General features: G+C 35.8%; 5 protein-coding genes across 12 annotated transcripts in view; 3 read left to right on the forward strand and 2 right to left on the reverse strand.

Moving 5' to 3' along the window:
• capu (formin protein cappuccino) overlaps positions 1-10,945 on the forward strand; it is an 86,277-nt gene extending 75,332 nt beyond the window's left edge. For all 8 annotated transcript variants that reach the window (XM_036366808.2, XM_036366809.2, XM_036366810.2 and 5 more), the window contains 4 exons: positions 7,938-8,799; positions 8,866-9,840; positions 10,158-10,455; positions 10,545-10,945. In XM_036366808.2, the coding sequence (XP_036222701.2) occupies positions 7,938-8,799; positions 8,866-9,840; positions 10,158-10,455; positions 10,545-10,653 (2,244 nt within the window). In that variant the 3' untranslated portion in view covers positions 10,654-10,945. The remainder of the gene's footprint in view (positions 1-7,937; positions 8,800-8,865; positions 9,841-10,157; positions 10,456-10,544) is intronic.
• Positions 10,946-12,946: 2,001 nt separating this feature from the next.
• Positions 12,947-13,940, forward strand: LOC106615637 (probable RNA-binding protein EIF1AD). The gene is made up of 2 exons (XM_014231948.3): positions 12,947-13,128; positions 13,233-13,940. The coding sequence occupies exon 2, from the start codon at positions 13,242-13,244 to the stop codon at positions 13,728-13,730; it is 489 nt and encodes a 162-aa protein (XP_014087423.1). The 5' UTR covers positions 12,947-13,128; positions 13,233-13,241; the 3' UTR covers positions 13,731-13,940.
• Positions 13,941-14,071: 131 nt separating this feature from the next.
• Positions 14,072-20,374, reverse strand: Cep97 (centrosomal protein 97kDa). Its single transcript, XM_036366807.2, has 13 exons — positions 19,871-20,374; positions 18,854-19,011; positions 18,523-18,783; positions 18,239-18,435; positions 18,087-18,170; positions 17,748-18,022; positions 17,486-17,563; positions 17,243-17,419; positions 16,814-16,993; positions 16,335-16,653; positions 16,106-16,273; positions 15,739-16,030; positions 14,072-15,675 (listed from the first exon to the last, which is right to left on the reverse strand). The coding sequence occupies exons 1-13, from the start codon at positions 19,872-19,874 to the stop codon at positions 15,193-15,195; spliced, it is 2,676 nt and encodes an 891-aa protein (XP_036222700.2). The 5' UTR covers positions 19,875-20,374; the 3' UTR covers positions 14,072-15,192.
• A 315-nt stretch (positions 20,375-20,689) lies between these two features.
• On the forward strand, positions 20,690-21,288 carry RPA3 (Replication protein A3). The gene is made up of 2 exons (XM_014231946.3): positions 20,690-21,038; positions 21,111-21,288. The coding sequence occupies exons 1-2, from the start codon at positions 20,799-20,801 to the stop codon at positions 21,210-21,212; spliced, it is 342 nt and encodes a 113-aa protein (XP_014087421.1). The 5' UTR covers positions 20,690-20,798; the 3' UTR covers positions 21,213-21,288.
• Positions 21,269-22,529, reverse strand: LOC106615634 (uncharacterized). Its single transcript, XM_014231945.3, has 2 exons — positions 22,327-22,529; positions 21,269-22,268 (listed from the first exon to the last, which is right to left on the reverse strand). The coding sequence occupies exons 1-2, from the start codon at positions 22,399-22,401 to the stop codon at positions 21,420-21,422; spliced, it is 924 nt and encodes a 307-aa protein (XP_014087420.1). The 5' UTR covers positions 22,402-22,529; the 3' UTR covers positions 21,269-21,419.
• Between the last annotated feature and the right edge of the window lie 136 nt (positions 22,530-22,665).

Raw genomic sequence — 22,665 nt, forward strand, 5'->3', positions numbered from 1 at the left:
ATTCAACAGTTCATTTCCGTTATGAGTTACATAACTAAACTCAAAACTGGTTACAACCTCACGAGGTTCAAAAGCACCATACCCGAGAGATAAATTTCCGCTTCAAGCACCTGCTTAACATAGGTATGGTCTCTTACTCAAACTAAAAACGTTTTGCGAAATGGAGCGACAGCACCATTGGATCTAAATATCTGAATAAGGATGGCATCGCCTCAATAGCGCTTAGCTGAATACTGGAATATATCAGGGTGCTGGGCCGTTGTGAGTCCGTGTGAAAAAATAGACCTGGGTCGCAGTGCACGTCTCAATTTATGTCTAATATTATATTCTATTCTATGGTCGTGGCGACTAATGAAACTTTACAATGTTTCCTCTAAAAACTGTTGCTTTTCATCAGGCAGTGTATTGCCAAGAGTATATTTCTGATTTAAAGAAACTTCTCACAACAGCTATCAGCTAATCAGAAGCAGCTATAAGAGATCTAAGAGCATCTAGAAATATATATTTGTCCAATAACAGCGTAACGCATCCCAAAAGAAACTCTCCAAACATTCCGACTGTATATTTTATTTGTTAGAGGAGCCATTCTAAGGCTCATTGCTTAGGACCGAGATCATCTAGTAAAAGTCATTTTAAACTTACTTTTATTTTTCTCTTCCATGTTTTATATAATTCGTTTGAGTTTGGAATTAAAAAAATTAGTTTAAAATTAATATTTAGTAAGTTAAGCGAGTTCAGAGACCAAAACTGCGTTTACTTTGGAGCGCACCTTGTAGAAGAGTTATGACAGTTAAGCGCGCACAGAAACTTAGATAGCTTTAGCTGACAAACAAAAAAAAAACGAAAACGGTCACAAGGCTATGAAAGGTTGTTGCTGCCAGTGTTGTTGTGATTAAGTGTCATTAACAACTGTGCCCAGTTTCAAGTGTCAATTTTTTCCGAGCTGCTTCTTTGCTCCTTCAAATGTTTATTCGTTTTACTCCTTTCATTTTGTTCTATTCCATTTTATGTCGCTTGATAACGGTACTTTTAATGCAAATTCATTGAGTGCAACGCTGCATAGTCGCTTTCAATGCTTTACAGCAGTCGGAAAGCGTTCTTAAAGATACACTCTCCTACGCCGAGGAATGTTTGTCGCAGATTTTTAAGTTCAGCAACATTGCGACCCCAACGCTTTCACCGAGTCTGTGTTGATTTTCGGCGCAAAAAAAATAGCATTTTCCATTTTAGATTCAATCTAAAGAAATGACTTCGGTGCTTTGCTTTTAGCACTTCCTGAAATTCACGCAATTTTTAGAGTGGTTAAGACGAGACAGTGTAAATTTTGAACTGGACAGTAAATAAAGACCGACAGCTTGATGAATGCGCAATTATTAAAATATCTTCGAGTTTTTCGCTTCACAACTTTCGGTTGAAAGAGAGGGAGAGAGAGAAACGAAAAAATCAAATATGCATCTGAGTAATGTAATTAAAAGTTCGAAACGCGTAGTTGATTTTTTATGTAAGACTTTAATGCTGAACTTTATTCAATTACATGCATTTTTATCCGATATGATTAGAAAGACAAGTTACGGCTACAAACCAGAATGATTATCACACAAATTATATATCTATGTGTAACACGATTACAACTTTCTCAAACTCCCTTAATCCACCACATAAAGTGCACACAAACTACGCGCCCACTTTGGTGTGGTAGCTACGGTGTACATGTGGCTAGAACTTCGCTTTCGTTTGTCCGTGTCCGCTTAGCGCATTCATCGCTAACTCAATCGATTACATAGTCAAGCAACAAAGTTAATAAATCAAATGACAGGTGACTTCACGCCAATTTAGTCTGTTAGTCTGTTAGTCTGTTGAAATAATTAGGAATACGTGTTCTACGTTTTTCATTGGCCCTTTTGGCTTTTATCACCGTTAAGCGTCACGTAGACACAATAAAAGAATAGCGAAACTTATTTACAACTGTTAACATCTAACTGCAGCAAGGATAATGAAATAGCATTAAAGTTGAAAGAAAACGTGGAATATGCGGAAGTGATTTGTAGATGAAGTAGGTAAAAGTTAAATTAATAATTAAGCAACTCGACTAATATTCAACAAGGACTTCTCTTCAATAACTGCAGATTGTTAGAGCCATTATGTCATTGTGGCTGTTTTAACAAATTTTGGTTTTGAAAGTGCCGAAAATGAAAGAGTGGGCATATTATATCTTAAGCTACTGTTATATTAGCTCTTAAACTACTGCAGTCAAGATTTCCTCAGCTTAGACAACATGTTGTTGAAATAGCTTTAGAGTATGCTGGCGAGCTCACAATCTTTAGGCTGAGTTTTATACAATTCCATTAGGGCCACGCAGAACCGACTTTAGTAGGAGTTTTGCAGTTTTGATATGAATACTATCGAGTCCCAGAAGTGTTCTATATAAACGCATTCAAAATAAAGTTATATTCATATTTCATAGACTTTTTATAGGCAACGGCCAATAAATATTTTAGCCTCCATTAAAACGCGTGGTCGCGTGTCTTAAAGTTGACAGTTGAGTTTAGGAGACAGAAAAAAATTGAACGGAACCAAATCAAGCATTTCCAAAGGTTCGTTGTCTTGCACTATTGGTCAAGAGCCACCCATTGTTGTCTTTCGATACGTTTGATCTATATAATCCAGCTTACATAGCCTATACATCAAATTGTCACTAGGAACCAATTTCTCTTATTTGATTCGTCAAAAATTAGCGAGTGGCGAATAAAACAATCAACTGATATAAATTCAGCTAATTGGTATAATCAAATAGCGATGGAATAGTAAGCGATTACAGTGTGCCAAACGATTTTTTCGAGAGATTGAGTGATAAGAAAAAAATGTGTTCTCCATTTTTCGAAGTTAGCCTCCAAAATCTAAATATTTGATTTCGAACTTCGAAATTACACTTATTAGAAAAGCCCATATTCATTATACTGTGTAAATTCCGAAAAAGGTTACTATATGGACATCATCTACATTTTCCTCTTATTTCAATGGTGTATAACATTTTTCGGTCAAACTTATATGACATACCTATGCTACAAATGAATTGTCTTCAGAGTTACCGTATTTTCCTTAACTGGCTTCAGCTACATTTTCCTGTTTTAAACGATCTTAAAAAGAAATATCACACTGAAGGCAAAAGACAATGTCCTCGATGATACCAATGTTGAAACAGCTTCAGGTGTTGGCAAAACGTTACATTGAACTAGGAAAGGTAATGCTGTTATGTCATCCATTTAAGGCAACAGCATACAGTTATTAGAAATATTTACATTCTGAATTTCATTAAGATTTCTTACATAATAACCGATAGATGCGTTATAAATTTAATCGAAAGTTCGAAAATATTTATAATAGGTATATGGCGGCTAAGGGAAGTGTTCAACCGATTTCACACGTTTTAGGCACAAGTTAAAGTGCGATTTCAACAATTTGTGGACGTAAGATGAAATACCTTTGAGGGTACTATTTGTGTAAAGTTTTATTCTGATAACTTCATTGATGTTGGAATAGTATACTGTAAAGTAAAAGAATCTGATGGAATTTAAAAATGTGTCCTATGGGAAGTAGGCGTGGTTGTCATCGCATTTCACAGTGTGCAAGCATAATAGGAATGTTAGGGTAAGCTCACACACCAAATTTGGTTGAAATCAATCAAGTAGTTCCTGAGATATAGAATTTTACATAAAGGTGGGTAGTGCCACGCCCATTGTTAAATTTTTTACCACTGCTCCTATAAAACCCATCCTTAGCATTATGCTTGTGAAATTTATTGTTTGTGGCGCAATTATTCAGTGAGTTATCGTGCTTTTAGCGGTTTTCAACATTACCGTTATATGAGGAGTGGACGTGGTTAATATTTGATTTTAAGCATTTTCACAGAGTTAGAAGCGGTGCTAAAATTACTTCTTCTCAGTAGGTTTGGTTGATATAGCTTTAAGCGTTTGGAAGATATGTACATTAAACCATTTAGGGGGCGGAGCCACACTCCCTTTACAAATTTTTATCACACAGGTATCCGTGGCTACTGCGATCTCCTCTAATAAATTTTAGTTTTATGTCTTAATTTAGTACTTAGTAATGGCACTTAATAGATTTTCGTTGAACTGGGTCTATTTTCGAAATTATCTTTTTCTAGAGGGTCTCTACGAGCAACGGTGATTGTAAGAAATCGTATTATCTAAAACAATGTTAAAAAAGAGCTTAAACTACATTAGACTTGTTAGTAAAATATGTATACATATTTGTAGCTTTAAATTAATTTTTCGCAAAATGGCGGTTTAATATAGAAAACATTAAATTTTTGATAGGTAAAAGAGCAGTAAACTGTTTCTAAACAAATTTTTAAAAATTTTATTTGTTTAAAAATAATACTGTGAAGCTAGAGTTAAAAATTTTAGATGAATACGTCTTCGAGTAAACTATTTGTTTCACCTTTTTGCTAATTTAATAATGTTTGTTAAATCCTACAGTGTACATTAAGCATTCATTTCAAAATTTCATCGCAACAACGAAACAACTGCAATTAACTTATTTCTCTTAGCTTATCAAAGATATCTAAATAAATATGTATGTATTTTGCACTTATGGAAATACAGCCATAAGTATGTATTATGCATGTATGAATATAGTCGTATATGCTCACACGGATATAAGTGAATGGCTAAGGCATTTGAGCCACCAGCCACCATCAATGAACACAGTAAATAACTCTCATTCAGCCGCTCAAAGCCACTAAACACTTTTGAAGAATCTTCTCCCCCCTCCAGGCACACACTACACACGTTCAGATTTTAAGAGCTTCGCGCATAAAAATGCAAATCAAGTTTAAAGGGCAAGTTACGAAAAAAATGAATAAAAAAAAAGCACACACGAACCTTTAATCGCATTTCACACCATTTGTGAAGAGTGTTTACACACTGTTGATAATTTGCACTCTGCAAACAAGTGCACAAACAAACACAACCACATGCAATTGTGGCATGTGTGTGTGTGTGTGGCTGTGCATATGCAACGGTAAATACAAACATTTGTATGTGTGGGTGTTTGTGTGTGAAAAGTTCAATGCAAAGTGTTGGAGTATGAAGCGGCTGTTAAACCTAAAATGCGCCACAAAAAGCGGTAAACAAACACAGATATGGACGGTGTATGTGTGTGTGTGTGACGAAGCATATGGAACCATATACAAACATTTATGGACACATACATATGTATTTAGTGATTCTGTATTAGCAATTTTGTAATTGGAAGGTGAGCGACATGACGCATACATCTACTTTACACACTCACATACACATGAACATAAAAATATATTGGACAGATTTACACCTCAGCAGCTATTAGCCTTTTAATGCCAAACATTTTTCCCCTCATCCCCCCACATTTCGTTATGCCAATCAACGTTTTGTGACGTTTAACTTTGAAAAAGATTGCATGACTTCATGGATCTACACAAATATACACCTGCATTTACAGTTATACTAACACATACACATACATTTATGTAGAACGGGAAAACAAAACAAACAAAATCATTAGCTACGATTGCACCGAAGCTGTAATACCCTTCACAAATACAAAGACTCTTTACAAGAACTTGATTTTGATCGTTTAATTTGTATGACAGCTATATGCTATAGTGGTTTGATCTGAACAATTTCTTAGCAGATTACACTATTGCCTTAGACAATAATCCATGCCAAATTTGTAGAAGATATCTCGTCATATGTGAAAGCTCTCCATACAAGCACTTTATTCCGATCGTTCAGTTTGTGTGACAGCTATATGCTATAGTTGTCCGATAGCGGCGGTTTCAACAAATGAGCAGTTCTTTGATAAGAAATGGACGTGTGCAAAATTTCAAACCGATATCTCAAAAACTGTGAGCCTAGTTCGCATATAATCAGACGGACATTGCTAAAAGGACTTCGCTCGTCACGTTGATCATTTTAAATATACTTTATAGGGTTTCTTACGTTTCCCTTTGGGTTTAGAAACTTCGTGGCAAGCCTAATATACTTTTTAGGGTATAAAAAATATTTGTAGATAAACGAGTATTGCCACTCACACACACACACACCTGCATACCTCTAGCTACATATTCGTTAGCGCGCAATATCCTTTGCCTTGTGCCGTTGCATATTCAATCCCCTCGGCATTAACAATTTGGCTTGGCAAATTGCTATGCGCTTCTCCGATACTTGCAGCGCTTCTCAGCTTCCCTCTTGCAGCAGCTTTCATTTGCGCGACGGCTGTTGCTGCGCTCTTTGTGCAATTGTAAGTATGATGTTGCTAATTTTTTCGATTTTTTTTCTTTTTTGTTGTGTTTTTTTTTCCTTGTTTTTTTTTTCTCCTACCCTTTGCCTATTTCGCGCGACACTTCTGAGTTGCAGATTCTTACACTGTCCCCTGTTGGCTTATCCTGGTTGTGATTTTCAAACTTTTTTGTCACAAGTGCAAAGTGTTGCATAACTTCAGGTAGTGTGAGCCAAAACCGTTTGAAATGAAATTTATAAATTTTTTGCTTTGACACAGTTCAATTATTTTTTTAAGAATTTAATTTTCCACACATAACATGAAGCGACTCATGTAATGGCGTCTCAATTCCTTCTTAGAAAAATCTTACAAACACATATGAAAAACTAAACGTCTGGAAACTACAGAAAACAAATGTGGCAACCCTTTGTTGGGGCAGATTGGATATTAGATCTACATACAAGTATATAGTCTGAGGTCTGTGCTATATGCTTGATCGAGCTTCTTGTTATTATCCATCAAATACATAGAAAGATCGCAGCACTCTCTGTTGGGTTTTCGCGGTATAACGGGATTTGTTTTATCCTACAACTATATAATATAAAGATATGCGTCAAATAAGCTCTCTGTACTAAGGAGGCTGAATAGTTCGTTTCGTTTCAATGATGAGACGCCAAACCTAATCTTACCCTTCCAAATACACTTATATATTTCATAATCAGACAATTAGTTCGTGAGTTATAGACTTTTGAGTAGGGCAAGCCATAGTGTTGTGTATTAACTACAAAAAACTTTTTTGTTAGAAATGTACTTCAGATACCAAAATGTGAATTTAGAAGTTATATCCCAGCTTAGCGTTAGGCGGAAAGATTCGTAAGTGATTTTTAAAGTCCGTAATGACAATACGAGCACCGAAGTTCGTACTCTCGCAATGAACGCCAAAAAAAAAGGCGGACGATTACCGAGGAAATTTTCTAAAAATATAAAAAATGGCTCTGAACGACAGCAAAAGATGCGAGATAACTAAAGATAGTAAAGAGTTGAGTTGAACATATCCGTTATGGATATTTAGGTATGATAAAACTCTGATCAAAGCGGGTGCCGCGTGAGTTTACAATAGAGACAATGCGATGTGTTTCAAATCAATAGAAACGATGGCAAATTGCTTCCAATTGCTTCTACATGCATCATCTTCTCCGGATTTGGACGTAACAACTTTTATCTGTCCTCAAAAAAAATTATCGCTGAAAAGAAATTTTCGACAAAGAGCAGGTAGTCGAGTTTTCAACCCACATGTTATATGACTTAAGTCACCTCAAGTCAAAATTGCTGCTATTCTAACAAACTTATTCGAGACTCGAGGCTTTGCTTTATCGCGAAGAATAAAGTCAAAGGTTTTGTTTCAATAAAACAAAGATTGATAAAGAAGAATTGTTTCGGACTTATAACTACAAATTAAGATACATATGTTAACTTAAGAGTTGGTTGATTGATGATGAGATTCATTGATTTCCATATCGGTATCTATCAGTATTTTAACCCGCACTGCAAAAGAGATGATACGCAGAGTTTAACCTGCCGAAAGAAAGGGAGTTTGCAAATGTTCTTTGTTGAACTATATAAACTAACCGTATGGTAATTTTCTCTTTCTGCAGCCTTATTATATGTACCAATGGACCCATACAGAGGCGCCAACCACATCTGTGCCTCTGACGCCTGGCAGACTGGACACAGTCGCAGTTTGGCCCCATTGCAGTACACCCAGCACAGTGCCGCGCATACCAAAAGGCGTACAAGTGGATACCACCACAGGTGATCTCACATTTCAACAGAATCTCCGCAAGCGGCTGCTTGCCTGTGGCAACCTAATCGAAGTGCACACGGTGGTCAACGAGTTGCTCAATGTTAACGAAATGACACGGCGTCCATCAAAACGCTGCATAGAATTAACCGATCTTCTAAATGCTAGTGAAGCGACGATTTACGAAATTGAAAAACCAATAGTAGCGCCAGCTAGCGTTGTTCCTGCGATACCCCGGCAAGCTCTACAAGATATAGCAATACAGACTGATGAAATATTAGTGACGGCTACAACCACTTGTCTGCTATGTAAAGTGAAAACGAAAGAAACCAGTGATCAAGAGATGCAAACGGAAGCGGAAGAAGCGCCGAAAGCGCCTAAACCTCCACCACCGCCGCCACCGCCATTCAATGCAGCACTTGCACCACCACCACCACCACCGCCTCCTCCACCAGCGCCAACATCATCAGCACCGGCACCACCACCACCTCCTCCTCCGCCGGGCATGAATGCACCGGCACCGCCGCCACCACCACCACCAGCGTTGGGAGTTCCTGCAGCCGGTCCGCCACCACCGCCGCCACCTGCGTTGCCTCCTCTAAACGTCTCAGCTATGCCACCACCTCCGCCACCCGGCGCGCCAAAACCACCTTCCTCTGCCACGCCAGCCCCACTGCCAAACCCGACCGAAGGCGCTTGGTTTCACACCACGAATAGTAAGTAGTAAAATTATTTTGAACTATTTAAAATTTTAAATTACTTCATTTATTTTTTCCTATCAGCTCTACGAAAGACTGCCGTTAACCCACCCAAACCGATGAAGCCGCTTTACTGGACGCGCATAGTTACGAATGCGCCACTACCTAAACCGCCACCGCCACAAGCCAGTACAGACTCTAGCGGTAGTGGTAGCTCACCAGACGATGCCGTGGACTCAGCGACACCTAAAGAAATCTGGCAAGAAATTGAAGAGACAAATCTCGATAATATCGACGAATTTACCGAACTTTTTTCGCGACAGGCAGTGGTGCCCATCAGCAAGCCAAAAGAGAAAAAAGTGGTGCGTGTAAGGGCAATGAAGGTGCTGGATAGTAAGCGTTCACAGAATGTCGGTATTGTGTCGCGGAGTCTGCATGTTGACTTCTGTGAGATCGAGCACGCCATCTACCACGTGGACACATCGGTGGTAAGCTTAGAAACATTGCAACAGATTATTAACATTAAAGCGACAAATGAGGAATTGGAACTCATCAAGGAGGCGGCACAAAGCGACATACCGCTAGACTATCCCGAACAATTTTTACTCAAAATCTCACAGATCTCAATGTCTACGGAGCGCATATCATGTATTGTCTTCCAAGCTGAGTTCGAAGAGGCCGCCACGGTAATTGCGCGAAAGCTGGAAGTTGTCACACAACTTTCACAATATCTATTTGAGAGCGAAGACTTAAAGCTTGTTTTTGCTATAATACTGACGCTGGGCAACTATATGAACGGTGGCAATCGGCAGAGAGGACAAGCGGACGGATTTACATTAGAGATTTTAGGCAAACTCAAAGACGTTAAGTCGAAGGAGTCAAATACAACGTTACTACACTTCATCGTGCGTACCTATATAAGTAGGCGACGAAAGGAAGGCGTACAGTTGCTGGAAATGATATTACCTATACCCGAACCCTCGGACGTAGAGCGTGCTGCACAAGTGGATTTCGATGAGGTTAAACAGCAAATAATGGAACTGCATAAGAAACTTAAAGGTGAGTGGGTTGAAAAAGCATGAAAAACTTATTAAAAAACTTAACACCCAGAAGGAAACGTCGAAGACCTGATAGAGTATTTATATATATATATGATCAGCGTGACGAGCTGAGTCGATTTAACTATATTCGTCTGTCCGTCTGACTGCATATACACGAATTGGTCCCTCATTTTATAAGATATCTATATATCGAAATCAAGTTCGTGTATGGAAAACTTTTTTATTTGACGAGATATGTTCAAGAAATTTAGCACGGATTATTTTCTTGTTTACTTATAATACTGACATAAATAATATATAATTTATTCCTTGTAGCTAATCAAAAAACCACTGAACGTGTTGTAATCGCCTCAACCCCCAATACTTTGGAACCATTTAAGTCGAAAATGGAAGAGTTTATAGAGAGCGCCACCAAAACGATTGATAAACTTAACAAAGATTTGGATGAATCACGTTCGACATTCATCGAGACAATGCGTTTCTATCATTTTACGCCCAAATCACGTGCACTGGAGCAATGCACGCCCGATCAGTTCTTTGAGTATTGGACCAATTTCACGAATGACTTTAAGGACATATGGAAGAAGGAGATAGCCACATTGTATGACGACTTGTAAGTTCGTTGCATGAAAACCATAATAGAACTAAAAAAATAATCCACAAAAAAACAATTTTTCAATAAATTTTTTAATTTTTTTTAAGGTTACGCAAGTCGAAACAGATACAAACACAATCACGTAAGAAGGTGAAAACGACAAAAGTGACACCAGGCTGCCTTAAGGAACGTATCTTGCGTTTGAGTAAAAAATAAATTTGCATAACAGTTGGGTTTTTTTTTTATTAGAATGAGAGAAAACTTGTTAGATATATAAATATTTTACGAAAGCATTCATATATACATTAATATTGCTCTAAAAGCTTTTTACGCATTGTATTTATTATATTTGTAATATTAGCTAAGTAGCCTTATATAATGATTAGCCTTTAGACTAAATTAAGTTTATATAAGAAATATTATTTTTGTTCTTTTTTTAATCTACAGAAAATATTTAATTCGAAATTGTTAAATAAAAATGCTTACATTAAAAAATTAACAAGAGAAGTTTTTTTTCTGCAGGTTAATAATGTGAGTTGAAGTAATGCCACAGAAGCTAGTCTCGGAAATTATTGAGTTTAGAGTCAATAAATTATTTTGTATTTTACTTTTTATATTATAATAAATATTATATTTTTATTTTTATTTAACCCAGATTTCTCTCTCTATGGAGTTTTCTTAAAGTTCTAAGCAATCTCTAAAGACCTAATAAATAATTTTGTGAAAATCTTTCAAAAAATATCTCATTTAAAGTACTTGTGGACGAAGTAAGGGTTACAGTGACACCCTCTATTCACACTGTTAAAAAATCATTAGGTGGAACATTTAAAGAAGACAGTTTTTGCTATAAAAGTCTTATTAAGTTCTGGAAGAAGGTAATAATCGCAGTTCTTTATAAACATTTTGGACTAAATATATGAAATTTTGTTTAACCTTGTTAATATGATTAAACACACTTAACAACACATACGAATATGTAACGATATTTACATAATAGCACAATGAAATATTTTATACATATAAACCACTTTTGACTAATTCTGATAGGACCAAATGATTTCAAAATCTCTGCGAAAGATAAAACAAAATTTATTTATACGCATAAAACCAAGTGCCAAATAAAATTTCATATAATTGTTTATTTTATTAAAATTTAAAAAAAGATATATACATTTTTTGTTAACATAATACATGCTTATTTCCATAATATTATAATATATTTTAAATATTATACGCTTCTGAAGTATACAATTTGCAAAACTACTTGACAAACTTAACTTATCGAAAGAAATATGCAGGAATAAACTGTTCCTGCTGCATCCTGTGTTGCCAACTCTATTTCCGTTCCAAAACGTAATATTGTTTTTATATTGTACATATATACACATCCATACAAATATAATAACATTTCAAGCTCAATAAATTTTTCATGCGCTCTGGCAACACAAAAACAGCTGTTTGACATGGTAATGAATCTTTCGTAAATAACAACGGTTTCCAAAGTAATCATTTAAAAATGCGAAAAACTCCTTATTTTCGCAGGGAGTCGAATTGAATTTCATACATCAAAGTTATGCTAAATATACATTAAAAGTGATAACAATAATTCCTTAGTGTTCCTAGTTGTTCCAGCGCTATTTTATGGAATAACAGAACAAAAATTTGCTAGTTGTAAAACTTCTATGCCTATTTATTCTGTGCTTATTATTGGAGAACTAGAAGGTTCTATCATATTTAAGTCGTCTTATATTTCAATGAAAACCTTTATCAAATTATAAATATTCTGAACATACATATATATAGAATGCAACAACACCAGTCAGTACGTTTGAACAGATTTGCTGCAAGTAAGCATGGCGGCTAGCGAATTGCACTTTTTAATCTACAACATGTGTGTTAGGTTATATGTATATAGACACACATCCATACATAAATGTGTATGTATATGTACATACATATATTAATTTCACTAACCTTTATTGGTATCCAAATGCGAGAATATATGACTCCAATCACGCATTTTAGTTTTAGCAAAATTGGAATATTAATGCAATTATAACACACTTAAAAACACACACACACACGAATATATCACGCGAATTAGACACAGAATAAATTTTTTTATTTACAAACGAACTACTTTCCCGACGAAATCGAATGATTTAAAAATGGCTCCGGAAGTAACGCCATAAGAGTGAATTTATAAACACAATTTAAACGTTTAAAACCTAACCAACAATTGGAATATCATATACTGCTTATAACACGAACATCACTTTTACAATATTATACTATATATTTTATATAATACTACACACTTTTTAACTATAAAACATACGAAACAAAAATTTACGAATTATTACTTGCACTTACCGACGAAAAACTTCTGCAAATGAACGATTTCCCGTTACTTCCTGGGCTGCCACCACTTCCGTTTCGATATGCAATATTGTTTCATAATGAGCTTCACTCAAGCTAAATAAATTTTTTATGCGCTCTGGCAGCTCGTGCAGAAACAGCTGAGCAGTCATTGTAGTGAATTTTTCGTGGTTAACAAAAAATTCCAAAGCACGCATTTTGCGGCAATTTTTGCAAATTAACTTGGTTTTAAATGCATTTACAAGCACAAGATTGCATAAAAAAGAAACATATAAGAATTCGAATCGAGTTGAAATCTTGAATACACTAAAGGTATGTAAAATACATATTTATTGTGTCCTATGTTAAAACGCGCACAGGTTACTGTTTACAAGCACCAATTCCAAATTAATATATTTATTTCATTACTTCACTAGCGCTACAAAATGTCTCGCGTAGTACGCCGCAAACATGTGCTCAAGGAAATGATGGAGGATGATTTCGAATTGCCCACCGAAAAACAACAAATTGTGCGGGTGGTCAGTAGTCGTGGCAATAATCTGCATGAAGTGGAAACACCCGAAGCAAATGCGGAAAATTTCCTAGCATCTATGCCGAATAAGTTTCGTAAAAATGTTTGGGTTAAACGTGGTGATTATGTGCTTGTGGAACCCATCGAAGAGGGTGACAAAGTGAAGGCAGAAATTTGTAAAATCCTCACACCAGAGCACATAAAGGAATACACTAAATCAGGTGTATGGCCAAAAGCGTTTGGCAAAAAACGTGAACATGACCAAGTAGCAATGAATAGCGACGAAGACACGGACGGTGATGACTTGTTAATGAGAAATCCCAATAGGCCGGCGCGAACACAGGAAGATAGTGATAGCGATGCAGAGGATGATGAAGAGGAGACCTCAAGTGATGACGATTAAGAATGTCTTGCAGTGTTATGTATGATAATTACTATGCTACTGCAACCTTTCCACTTCTACCAACAACAAATGTGTACGTTATTATGCTATCAACTAATTTGCGTTATTTTTGCAACTGCGTATGTATATTATAAACTATTTAGTGCAAATTATTTCAGTAATGTTAATTGAATAGATTGCTAGGTTTCAATAAATAGGAGCGAAACGCAACTTTTTCTGCATTGTTTTTTTTCCAAATTTTGCTTTTATTTGCATTTTTATTCAAACTCTGCAATGCTTAAGATGCAAATGTTACTTAAAGTGTAAAAATCAGTAAAAAGTGCAAAAGCTCGAAATTTACATTTTTTTATTTTCATTTTTTGTAGTTTTATTTTCGTAAGCATAGCACTAACTTTTTTGTGTTTTAATGAATATTTTTCGCTAAATTGTATGAGTGATAGCATTTATTTAATTCTTAATTATTATAAAGCATATTCAGTGCTCCTAAGTGGACATCGCCATAAGCTATTCACAAACGAGTCGTGTACCAAGATAAATATTTACTACATTTATAAACGAATAGTACTTTTCTTGTAATTGAAAAGCAATGGAATGCAAATGAAAATAAATTATGTTGAGAACTAAGTTAAAATTCATAAATTATGTTTATAAGTGTTAAATTCTTAAAAATTATCGAAAAATTTCATTGTACACATTGCCATGTAAGCGTTGAAGCCACAAACTTTGGTATACTTATTCTCTTACATCATTTTGGTTTGAACCAAATCGAGTTACAAACATTGAATTCTCGTTCAATGCACATACTTGGCGTTCTTTTTAAATTTTTAAATTAAAAAGCAAATAAACTGAGGTTCACTGCTGCTTGCTGTCCAATAACAGCTGATAAGACTAGCTGGTGTTCACACGTATCAATCGTTCATTTTTACAACAAAAATTACATAATTCAGGAAATTCCAAAAAAAAACAGTACAAACATTATTTGTTTCACAAATAATTTTCCGTTTGTATTATTTTAGCATTTTTCGTTTTCGAAAATTCTTTCACAAATCATTAGCATTAAAATTAGGTACATAAAATTGTAAATTTTGCTTAAACCAAATAAATACCACAAAATAACCAAAAAAAAAGGGTAAAATTCAAAATGTACACTATCAAACGCTGAAAGTGGACGACGAAATTAATTCAGGTTGCTAATGTTTAAAAATCACAAAGAAGCATAGCACTTAGAAAGGGGAATAAGAAAATAGACATTCCGTAGCTGAGATCTGTTTTGCGCTCATAGATCACACCAAACAGTGCGTCACTGTCACTGTGTTCTTTGGTTGCGCAAACTATTTGCTTTGTGAGAAGTGTCCTTTTTTCCACACACACACACCCAACAAATATATACACCGTTATACTGCTTGGGTAAATTCACTTCACGCAACTAAATTTTACATAGGAAAATTAAGAAAACTGCAATTTATTCCTTGCCACCATCGGATTTTTCACCGCATGTATCGCCCAGCACATCCACGCTGCGCACATCCTCACTCTGTATGCCGCTCTCATCGAACTGATCTGCCGGCTCAGCATCTTCGGCGATTTTTTCATGCTGTAAGTGTTGGAATTGTTGCGATTGCACGCCACAACCAACGCTCGTTGAGACAGTTTGCTGTTGACTTGCATTTCCCACACCACCACCACCACCACCGCATTTCTGCTTGTCCAGCGGCAATGTTGATGGGCGTATTTTCGAGAATGGAAAATTACTTTGATTCTCAATTTGTGGCGTATGCACAGCGACGATTTCAGTTTGCGTAGCAGCGCAATCGCGTTTCTCATTGGTGGCAAGTGCGTCAGCGACGCCGGCGGAAAGCAATTTCTTGACATTCTCCTGTGGCAAGTTGCAGAATAACGTTAGGCAGTTGAGTATGTCACGCATAGAGCCTTGCAGTTGTTGCACCTGTTGGCAAAGCAAATTGTATACAAACAAATATATATATGAAAAGGTAAACAACGATTTTACCTGATTGGTGAGCATTGTACACGTCTTGGCCAAGTCGTGCACCGCGGCGGTGGAGCTGTTATCCAGCGCTAAGGTACGCCCACTATCCGTCGAAACGCTGATATTACTGCCATCCACAGTAGCAGTAGCTGCGTTGTCCGCCATACTAGCTGTGGCGCTAGTAACCGTTGCGCCACCTTGCATTGTGGAGACCTTCTTCCACAACGCATTTATAGCCTGCATTTGCAGCTGCTGTATTTTACGTTCATTCTCCAGCTGCGCTTTGGTGAGCTCCATGTCTTTAGTAAGCTTGCTGCGAGTAGTGAAAGAAATTAAAATTAACAATTAACAGAAAGACCAGAAGTTGGAAGATTCAATCTCTGCTTACTCAATATACTCGTGTGTGCGTATCTTGAGCAACTTTTCGGCTATATCCTTGGTTTTCTTGCGTGTACGATAACCGCGCCAAATCTTCTGTATAACAACCGCCGACGATTCTGTAGCATGATTCTCTGCATGCTGCACACTGGCCTCTTTCTGTTGTTGTTGTTGTGTGCTATATTTGCAAATAAAAATTATTTTTCTTTCATCTCAGCAGTATAATAATTTTGCATTACCGCTGTGCCGCCTTGTTGCGTATCGTTTTCAGCTTGTCAATATTTATGTGATCGCTGTCATCATCCGAACTCATGCCGCCCGAACCCGTATCCGGTGCCACCACATGCATTGAATTGCCCGTTAGACGCGACTTCATTTGATTATCCACCTGCGCCTGCGCATGTGCCGCCACGACGCGATTCAAATTCGATACATTGTTGTGTTGCAGCGTTATATTCGTGGTGCTACCACCGCGTCGTGGACTCATATTGGGGCTGTAGCGTTCCGTATTGCGTTTCAAGTGCGGACTGCGCATCTTCGGTGAATTGAGTTTGTTATCTAAAACGATTTCAATATCAATGACTCTCATATTTACAAACAATATATGACAGCTGTACAACAAAAAATTTGTAAAAAAAAATATAAAAAAAAATACAAAATAACGAAATCTTTATGCCGAAGAGAAAAATATATTAAAATGACAATAAACGAAAATCACCTTTATTTTTGTGTGTTTTTGAATTTTGCATTTGCGTATTGATTGCGTTGACGGTGACGCGTTGCGCCACAGCGGCGGGACAAACATCTGGACTCATAAGCGCCTCCGGTACGGGCACCATTTTGGAGGCCGCGGCCAAGGGACCACCGACGTTAATGGGCATATTGGTATAATTTTGATCTGTAATTTGGAAAAATCCCGTAATTTGAGGTAGTACAGATTAAAAGTGAATGAATAGCTTCATAATTAGTTTATGCTCGATAAGTTAATGATTTATAACCTAAAAATATCATTTTCTGATCTAAAAATGGAATTTAATAATCTTAAAAAGCAAATCTAATCTAAATAGAATTTTCAATCTGAAAATAAAATATCAATACTTAACCTAAAAATATAATTTCCTAACCTAAAAATATTAATTTCACTAACCATTATATGGATTTGGCGTTATCGTGCGGGGCGTAGATTCCTGCGAATTATTCGTGCGTGTATTCATGTTACTGCCACCGCTGTCACATGTGCTTTGTGACATAAGCATTGAATCATGTTTGATATTCTCTATCAAAGAAGTGGTCATCGGCGTTGTATGATTTATATTGTTCGTAACTAAAAGAGAATTTTAAAAACGGGTTTAAAAATTAGAAAAATTTTATTCACATTCAAATTACTTACTCGTTTCACTTGAAGTGTTGCCATGATAGCTATTCACCATTGAGTCAGGTGATCCTTGACGTCCACTTAGACGCGAAACTAAAAACAAATAAGAAGCAAAATTAAGATGTAGTTATCACGTATATCTAAATCGATCTTTTATATATATAATTTATAGGGTCTCCGACGTTTCCTTCTGAGTATTACAAACTTTGTTGCAAATCTAATATCGCTTAAACAGGGAATAAAACTATAAGTTAAGTCAATGTGAATAATTTCTTACATCTCGGTGATTGTATGCGACTGCTAGTCTTTCGTCTACACGAAGAGGGTGAATTATTGCTCGACGCATTTGAATTCTCAGATATTTCCTCTTGCAATTGTCGTTGATGCTGTTGAGCTTTGCTTAGTATTAAACGCAGTTTGCGTTCATTCTCATTCTCCAATGCTTTGCCAATAAGTGGACAAACAGAGCTTAAATATTTGGCCAAGGTAGCTTGTTCACCAATGCGGAATTGTCGACCACGCCCCTGACTATAGAGCCATTCTGCTTTAAGACTGCAATTGAATTTATATTATTTATAATTATATTGTATTTACAAATTATCTATGCGTTTTATACCTCTCTATGGGATCTACCACAAAACCATCAATCACTTTTAAGCTCATACACCAATTCAACACGAAAGGACGATGATCGAAGCCACTGTAAAAAATGCGTGAGAAGTAGTATTAAAATATGCAGCGAATTTCTTAATCATAAGCAAGACATACTCGACGTTGCCAGTCATCATAATACATGGGTTCTCGCTCAGCGTCAAACTGTGCAAATTTGACAAATTAGACAGCGTGCAGATCTCATTTAAATCGCTAATAGAATTCTTTGCTAAGGTTAAAATTTCCAGGGATACGGGTAAATATTTATCACATTGTCGGAGATGCGTTAAGCGGTTGCCTTGCAGATATAATTCCTGTATAGCAGAAAATTTTTAAATTTTTAAGCAAAAGTTTAACTTTTATTATTATTTTTAATGCTAAGTGTATAACTTTTTTCTTACCTTTAAATTCTTCAAAAACGATATATCCGATATACTGCCTATACTATTCTCAGCCAAATTTAAATATTCTAATTTAACATTATTATTTAAATGTTCAATGGTTTTAATGTTATTGCCCTCCAAATTCAAATGCCTTAGATGTATGCAATCTTTTAGGCCCTCAATGGAGAGTATGCCATTGAATGAGAGATTTAGTTCGCGCAGACAATGTAAACGACAGACACCATACATGCGAAGCAGCTGGTTTTTACTAAGTGAAAGCTGAAATGTGTGAAGTAAAAAAAGTTTTTAGATTTTTTAAGTAGTTTTTATGCCAGGTATGCGCACTTACAACTTCAATTTTCAAATAGGAGTCGATGTTGTCGATCTTCTGCAGCTCATTCTCGTCTAGTTTGAGTACACGCACGTTTTGTGCATCTTCCTGCTTTGGCACTTTCTTCAATTGCTTTCGCGAGAGATCCAAAGTGACTTTATCGTTCTCCTCTTCACCTGTCAGAAAAAAATAATAAAATTATGGACTATATTTGAAGGTCGCATTCTGCTGTTATGCATTTTAAATAAAGCAATTACATTTAATTAATAATATTTACAACTAAAATATAAAAAGATTAACATTTATAATTTAAATCAATGTTCTTTTTATTTAAGTGAATACAAACAAATATGTACATATATAAAAAATTTAATTCACAAAATAAAACGACTCAGGTCGTATATATACTTTATAGGGTCTCCGACGCTTCTTTTTGGGTGTTACAAACGTCGTGGAAAATTTAATATATACTGTTAAGGGTATAAGAAATTAGAAAAATAACTGTACAGCCCAAGGTCAGTGACTTTATAATAATTATGTATATGCATATATTTGTTCACACATATTTTAGCTGCAAGTTAATAAAAACTCAATTGAATATAATCAATATATATTTCTATTTTTTCCAAAAATAATTTACTGTTATATATAATATTTACATACGTTAAATCGAAATCAAGTCAATTAACGCATTTTTAAAAAAGCATAAAGACTTCTTAAGTTTAGTGACAACGCACTTCATAAATATCCTACTCTATGCTACCTTTACGATTTTAAGGATATTTTTTGTTGTTGTGCGCCTGCGGCAATGTCGGCGATGACGACATCGCAACACATACCAAACAGTGTGTAAACAAAAAATATATGTACATAAATGAAGCAATTCAGGAAAAAATGTAGTCAAAACAAATCGTTCCTAACCATCATGATGACATGCATTTTCATCCTTGGCATAAAAGCGTGTACAATAAATGTATTATTTAAATTATAAAAACATATTTTATACTAATCTCCATCGCTAATAATGTAACCTACTCATTTTAGCAGCTCTTTGTCGCACTACTACTTCCTAACGCTGAAAATTCCAGCAGTTTGCTCAAACAACTGAGAAAAATCAATGGCCCGTTCAATTTTGCTATGTGAATGAATAAAATTAAATACTTCAATTGTATTGTTTATGCTGCCCGGAAAACGTTGACTGTGACGGCGACGTTGATGGTAATTGTAGCAATATTAAGCTGATGTTGTTTTTTGCGGTGATAGGAGGGCGGTGTGAAAAATGAATACACCAGCGACTTGACGGTTTTTCCATACACTTTTCTATTTAAATTCTTTTTTTGATCTCTTCACTTTTCACAAATGTTTCAATTAAAAACTCGACTTTATGTTGCAAGATCTTAGCATGATGTACAAAAGATTTAATTTAATAAAGATGAGCGAATTTTGCAAAGAATTTTTATTTAGAATTTTTCAAATTGAAAATTTTGGCAGCAGTAGCAGAATTTGATTTGCCTCGATTGATTTTTGTACATTTACCGGGTTGCCGCGAAAAAAAATTAAAAGTCAGGGTTGCGTTCCAATTAGAAAACAAAATTTCCGATTGATACCGAAAAGTTGCCATAGTTTTAAAATAAATTAGTATTAAAAGGAAATATTCTTATGAAAAATATTGTAATGAATGTTTATCAACTGACAAAAGTATATTAAATATAAAAATATTTAATGTATCGGCATTACATTTTGTTGCAATTTTTGTATAAAAGTTGAGCTGAAGAAACTTTTAAATATGTTAGTCTACAAGCACCGTATTATGCTTTACAACACTGCCGGCAGCTGATTTAGCGTCCTCTGACATTATCTCTGACCGTGTTTATTTTCGACTGTCATTGTTCGGCGGATTTTTTGCAATTCCATTTATCTTAATATTTAAAATTCATTTATTTCCTACACAAATTATTCAAAAATGGCATCATCTTTTGAGACACGTACATTTGTAAACGGTGGTATGCTACGGAAATTCAATGGCCAAAATGTGAGCATATTCCTGCGCATCGAAGAGGAAGCCGGCACAAATCTTGTAGGATTGTCAACGGACAAACAAAAGGTTCGTGTAAAGCTGCAAGATTCAACGGGTGGACGTAGCGGCAGCTGGGTGGAAATCATTGGCAAGCCAATGGGTAGTGATGTTATCGAAGCCAAAGAGGTATTTAATGAAGGCATTACTGCCAGTTTCTTAATTATTAGTGCTCTTTTAAAGTATGCTTATGTCTTATAGTCCATATTATTTGCTGAAGATGAGCCGGGCCTCGATGAAGACGCCTACAATATGATGGTCGAGTTTTTGAACAATTGCAAGGAGCTTTACAGAAGCGGTTAAATCCCTTAAATATAAAGATCTTGTTATATGCAGTTATTTGAAATCGAAAATATAAGTTTGATGCGTTAATCAGAAATGGTATTTATTCGAAAATAATGCCTTGATGAATTGTATTTATAAAGAAATAAATGTGCTTGAAATGTGCAATGCATGTTTCACACCGTCTCCCCAAAAAACTTTCTTCAAGTAACATTACTGAATAGCGTGTCATTCTTTTTGTTTAAATATGGTGGCTTTGTAAACCTCATTTACTTTATGTGGCAAACGTTCCAAATCTTCCATCAGTGACATCTCTTCGCGCAAATTGTTCAGATACATGCGTTGTAATTTACGTATCATTGGGTTAATCACTTTAGAATTGACAACATCATCCACTGATATGGTTAGCGTATCGCCTGAGCGACATTCAAGAAAGTCACCTTTAGACATTTCAGTCATCACATCTTTTTGGCTTGAACGTGTGTACACTTTATCGGTGCAACGCTTGCATGAACCTGGTGTTTTCTGCAAGCCCATTTGCCCCGTCTGTTCCTTAATGCTAGGATTAGCACCCTCGGAGTAAGTAAACGGTTCGGTGGTACACATTTGCTTTAAGGTCTCATCAATCACTTCATGTAGCTTACACTGTGATTTAACCATTTTGCGTAAGTCTTGTGAACTTTTTTTGCTAACTACAGTTTTTGATGACTTCTGTGATTTATTACTTTCTTCGGAACCTGGTCCAACGCCTCCCATATTTGAATCAGTCTCATATAAATATACATTAGTGTCCATGCCATGCATTTTGTGTGAGTTAGCGTGACTAGATAAAGGCAACGCAGGTGCTGGTTTTGATTTAGGCTGATAGTGATTAAAGCTACCGTTATCGTTGTAACTACTGCCGCGATAACTGTCGGCTTGACTGCTATGACCCGGAAAATGCATATCGTAGATCGCCCGATCTGCATCTCCACCGCTGGAGCGCTGCGCTTGTCGGCGTTGTTGCTTGTAGTTCTCGAATTCGGGCAATTTGCTCATGTGATTCATATGTTCCTGGCATGCCTGTGCTGTACTTGGCTAAAAGTTTTAGCATTATTAAATACTAAAAGTACCATTAACTGCTATTGCCGCTTACTTGAAATTTCGATTTCATATGGTGTAAAAATTGGTTTTTCCATTGAGTACGATATTCTTCAGTCGTGTTGTCCATTGCTAAAGGCTAATTTAAAATTGATTTACAAAATATATATACAGCAGAGAAAAGAAGTTTAAAATTACTGATTTGTACATAAAAATGTTTTTCTAATCTCAAAAATATCTGTTCGTTTTGACTTGTGAATCTGATGTAAAGTTAAGTTTTTGCTGTAGCTGACATCATTTGAGAACAAAGTGTAATATACATATTGGCCTTTATATATATTATATTTTAAAATATTACAATTTTATTAAATATCCTTAAAAAAGTCATTTTGTT

Source organism: Bactrocera oleae, chromosome 3, assembly GCF_042242935.1.
Source record: "Bactrocera oleae isolate idBacOlea1 chromosome 3, idBacOlea1, whole genome shotgun sequence".
Taxonomy (NCBI): Eukaryota; Metazoa; Arthropoda; class Insecta; order Diptera; family Tephritidae; genus Bactrocera; species Bactrocera oleae.

Bases quoted from the DNA above. Each gene is read 5' to 3' on its own strand.
- LOC106615637 (XM_014231948.3), top strand. From the start codon at position 13,242: ATGTCTCGCGTAGTACGCCGCAAACATGTGCTCAAGGAAATGATGGAG.
- Cep97 (XM_036366807.2), bottom strand. The intron at 18,784-18,853 runs GTAAGTGCGCAT...CACACATTTCAG, and splicing joins CCTATTTGAAAATTGAAGTT to CTTTCACTTAGTAAAAACCA. The intron at 18,023-18,086 runs GTATAAAACGCA...ATTCAATTGCAG, and splicing joins GTGGTAGATCCCATAGAGAG to TCTTAAAGCAGAATGGCTCT.
- RPA3 (XM_014231946.3), top strand. From the start codon at position 20,799: ATGGCATCATCTTTTGAGACACGTACATTTGTAAACGGTGGTATGCTA. The intron at 21,039-21,110 runs GTATTTAATGAA...TATGTCTTATAG, and splicing joins ATGTTATCGAAGCCAAAGAG to TCCATATTATTTGCTGAAGA.
- LOC106615634 (XM_014231945.3), bottom strand. From the start codon at position 22,401: ATGGACAACACGACTGAAGAATATCGTACTCAATGGAAAAACCAATTT. The intron at 22,269-22,326 runs GTAAGCGGCAAT...TAAAACTTTTAG, and splicing joins ATATGAAATCGAAATTTCAA to CCAAGTACAGCACAGGCATG.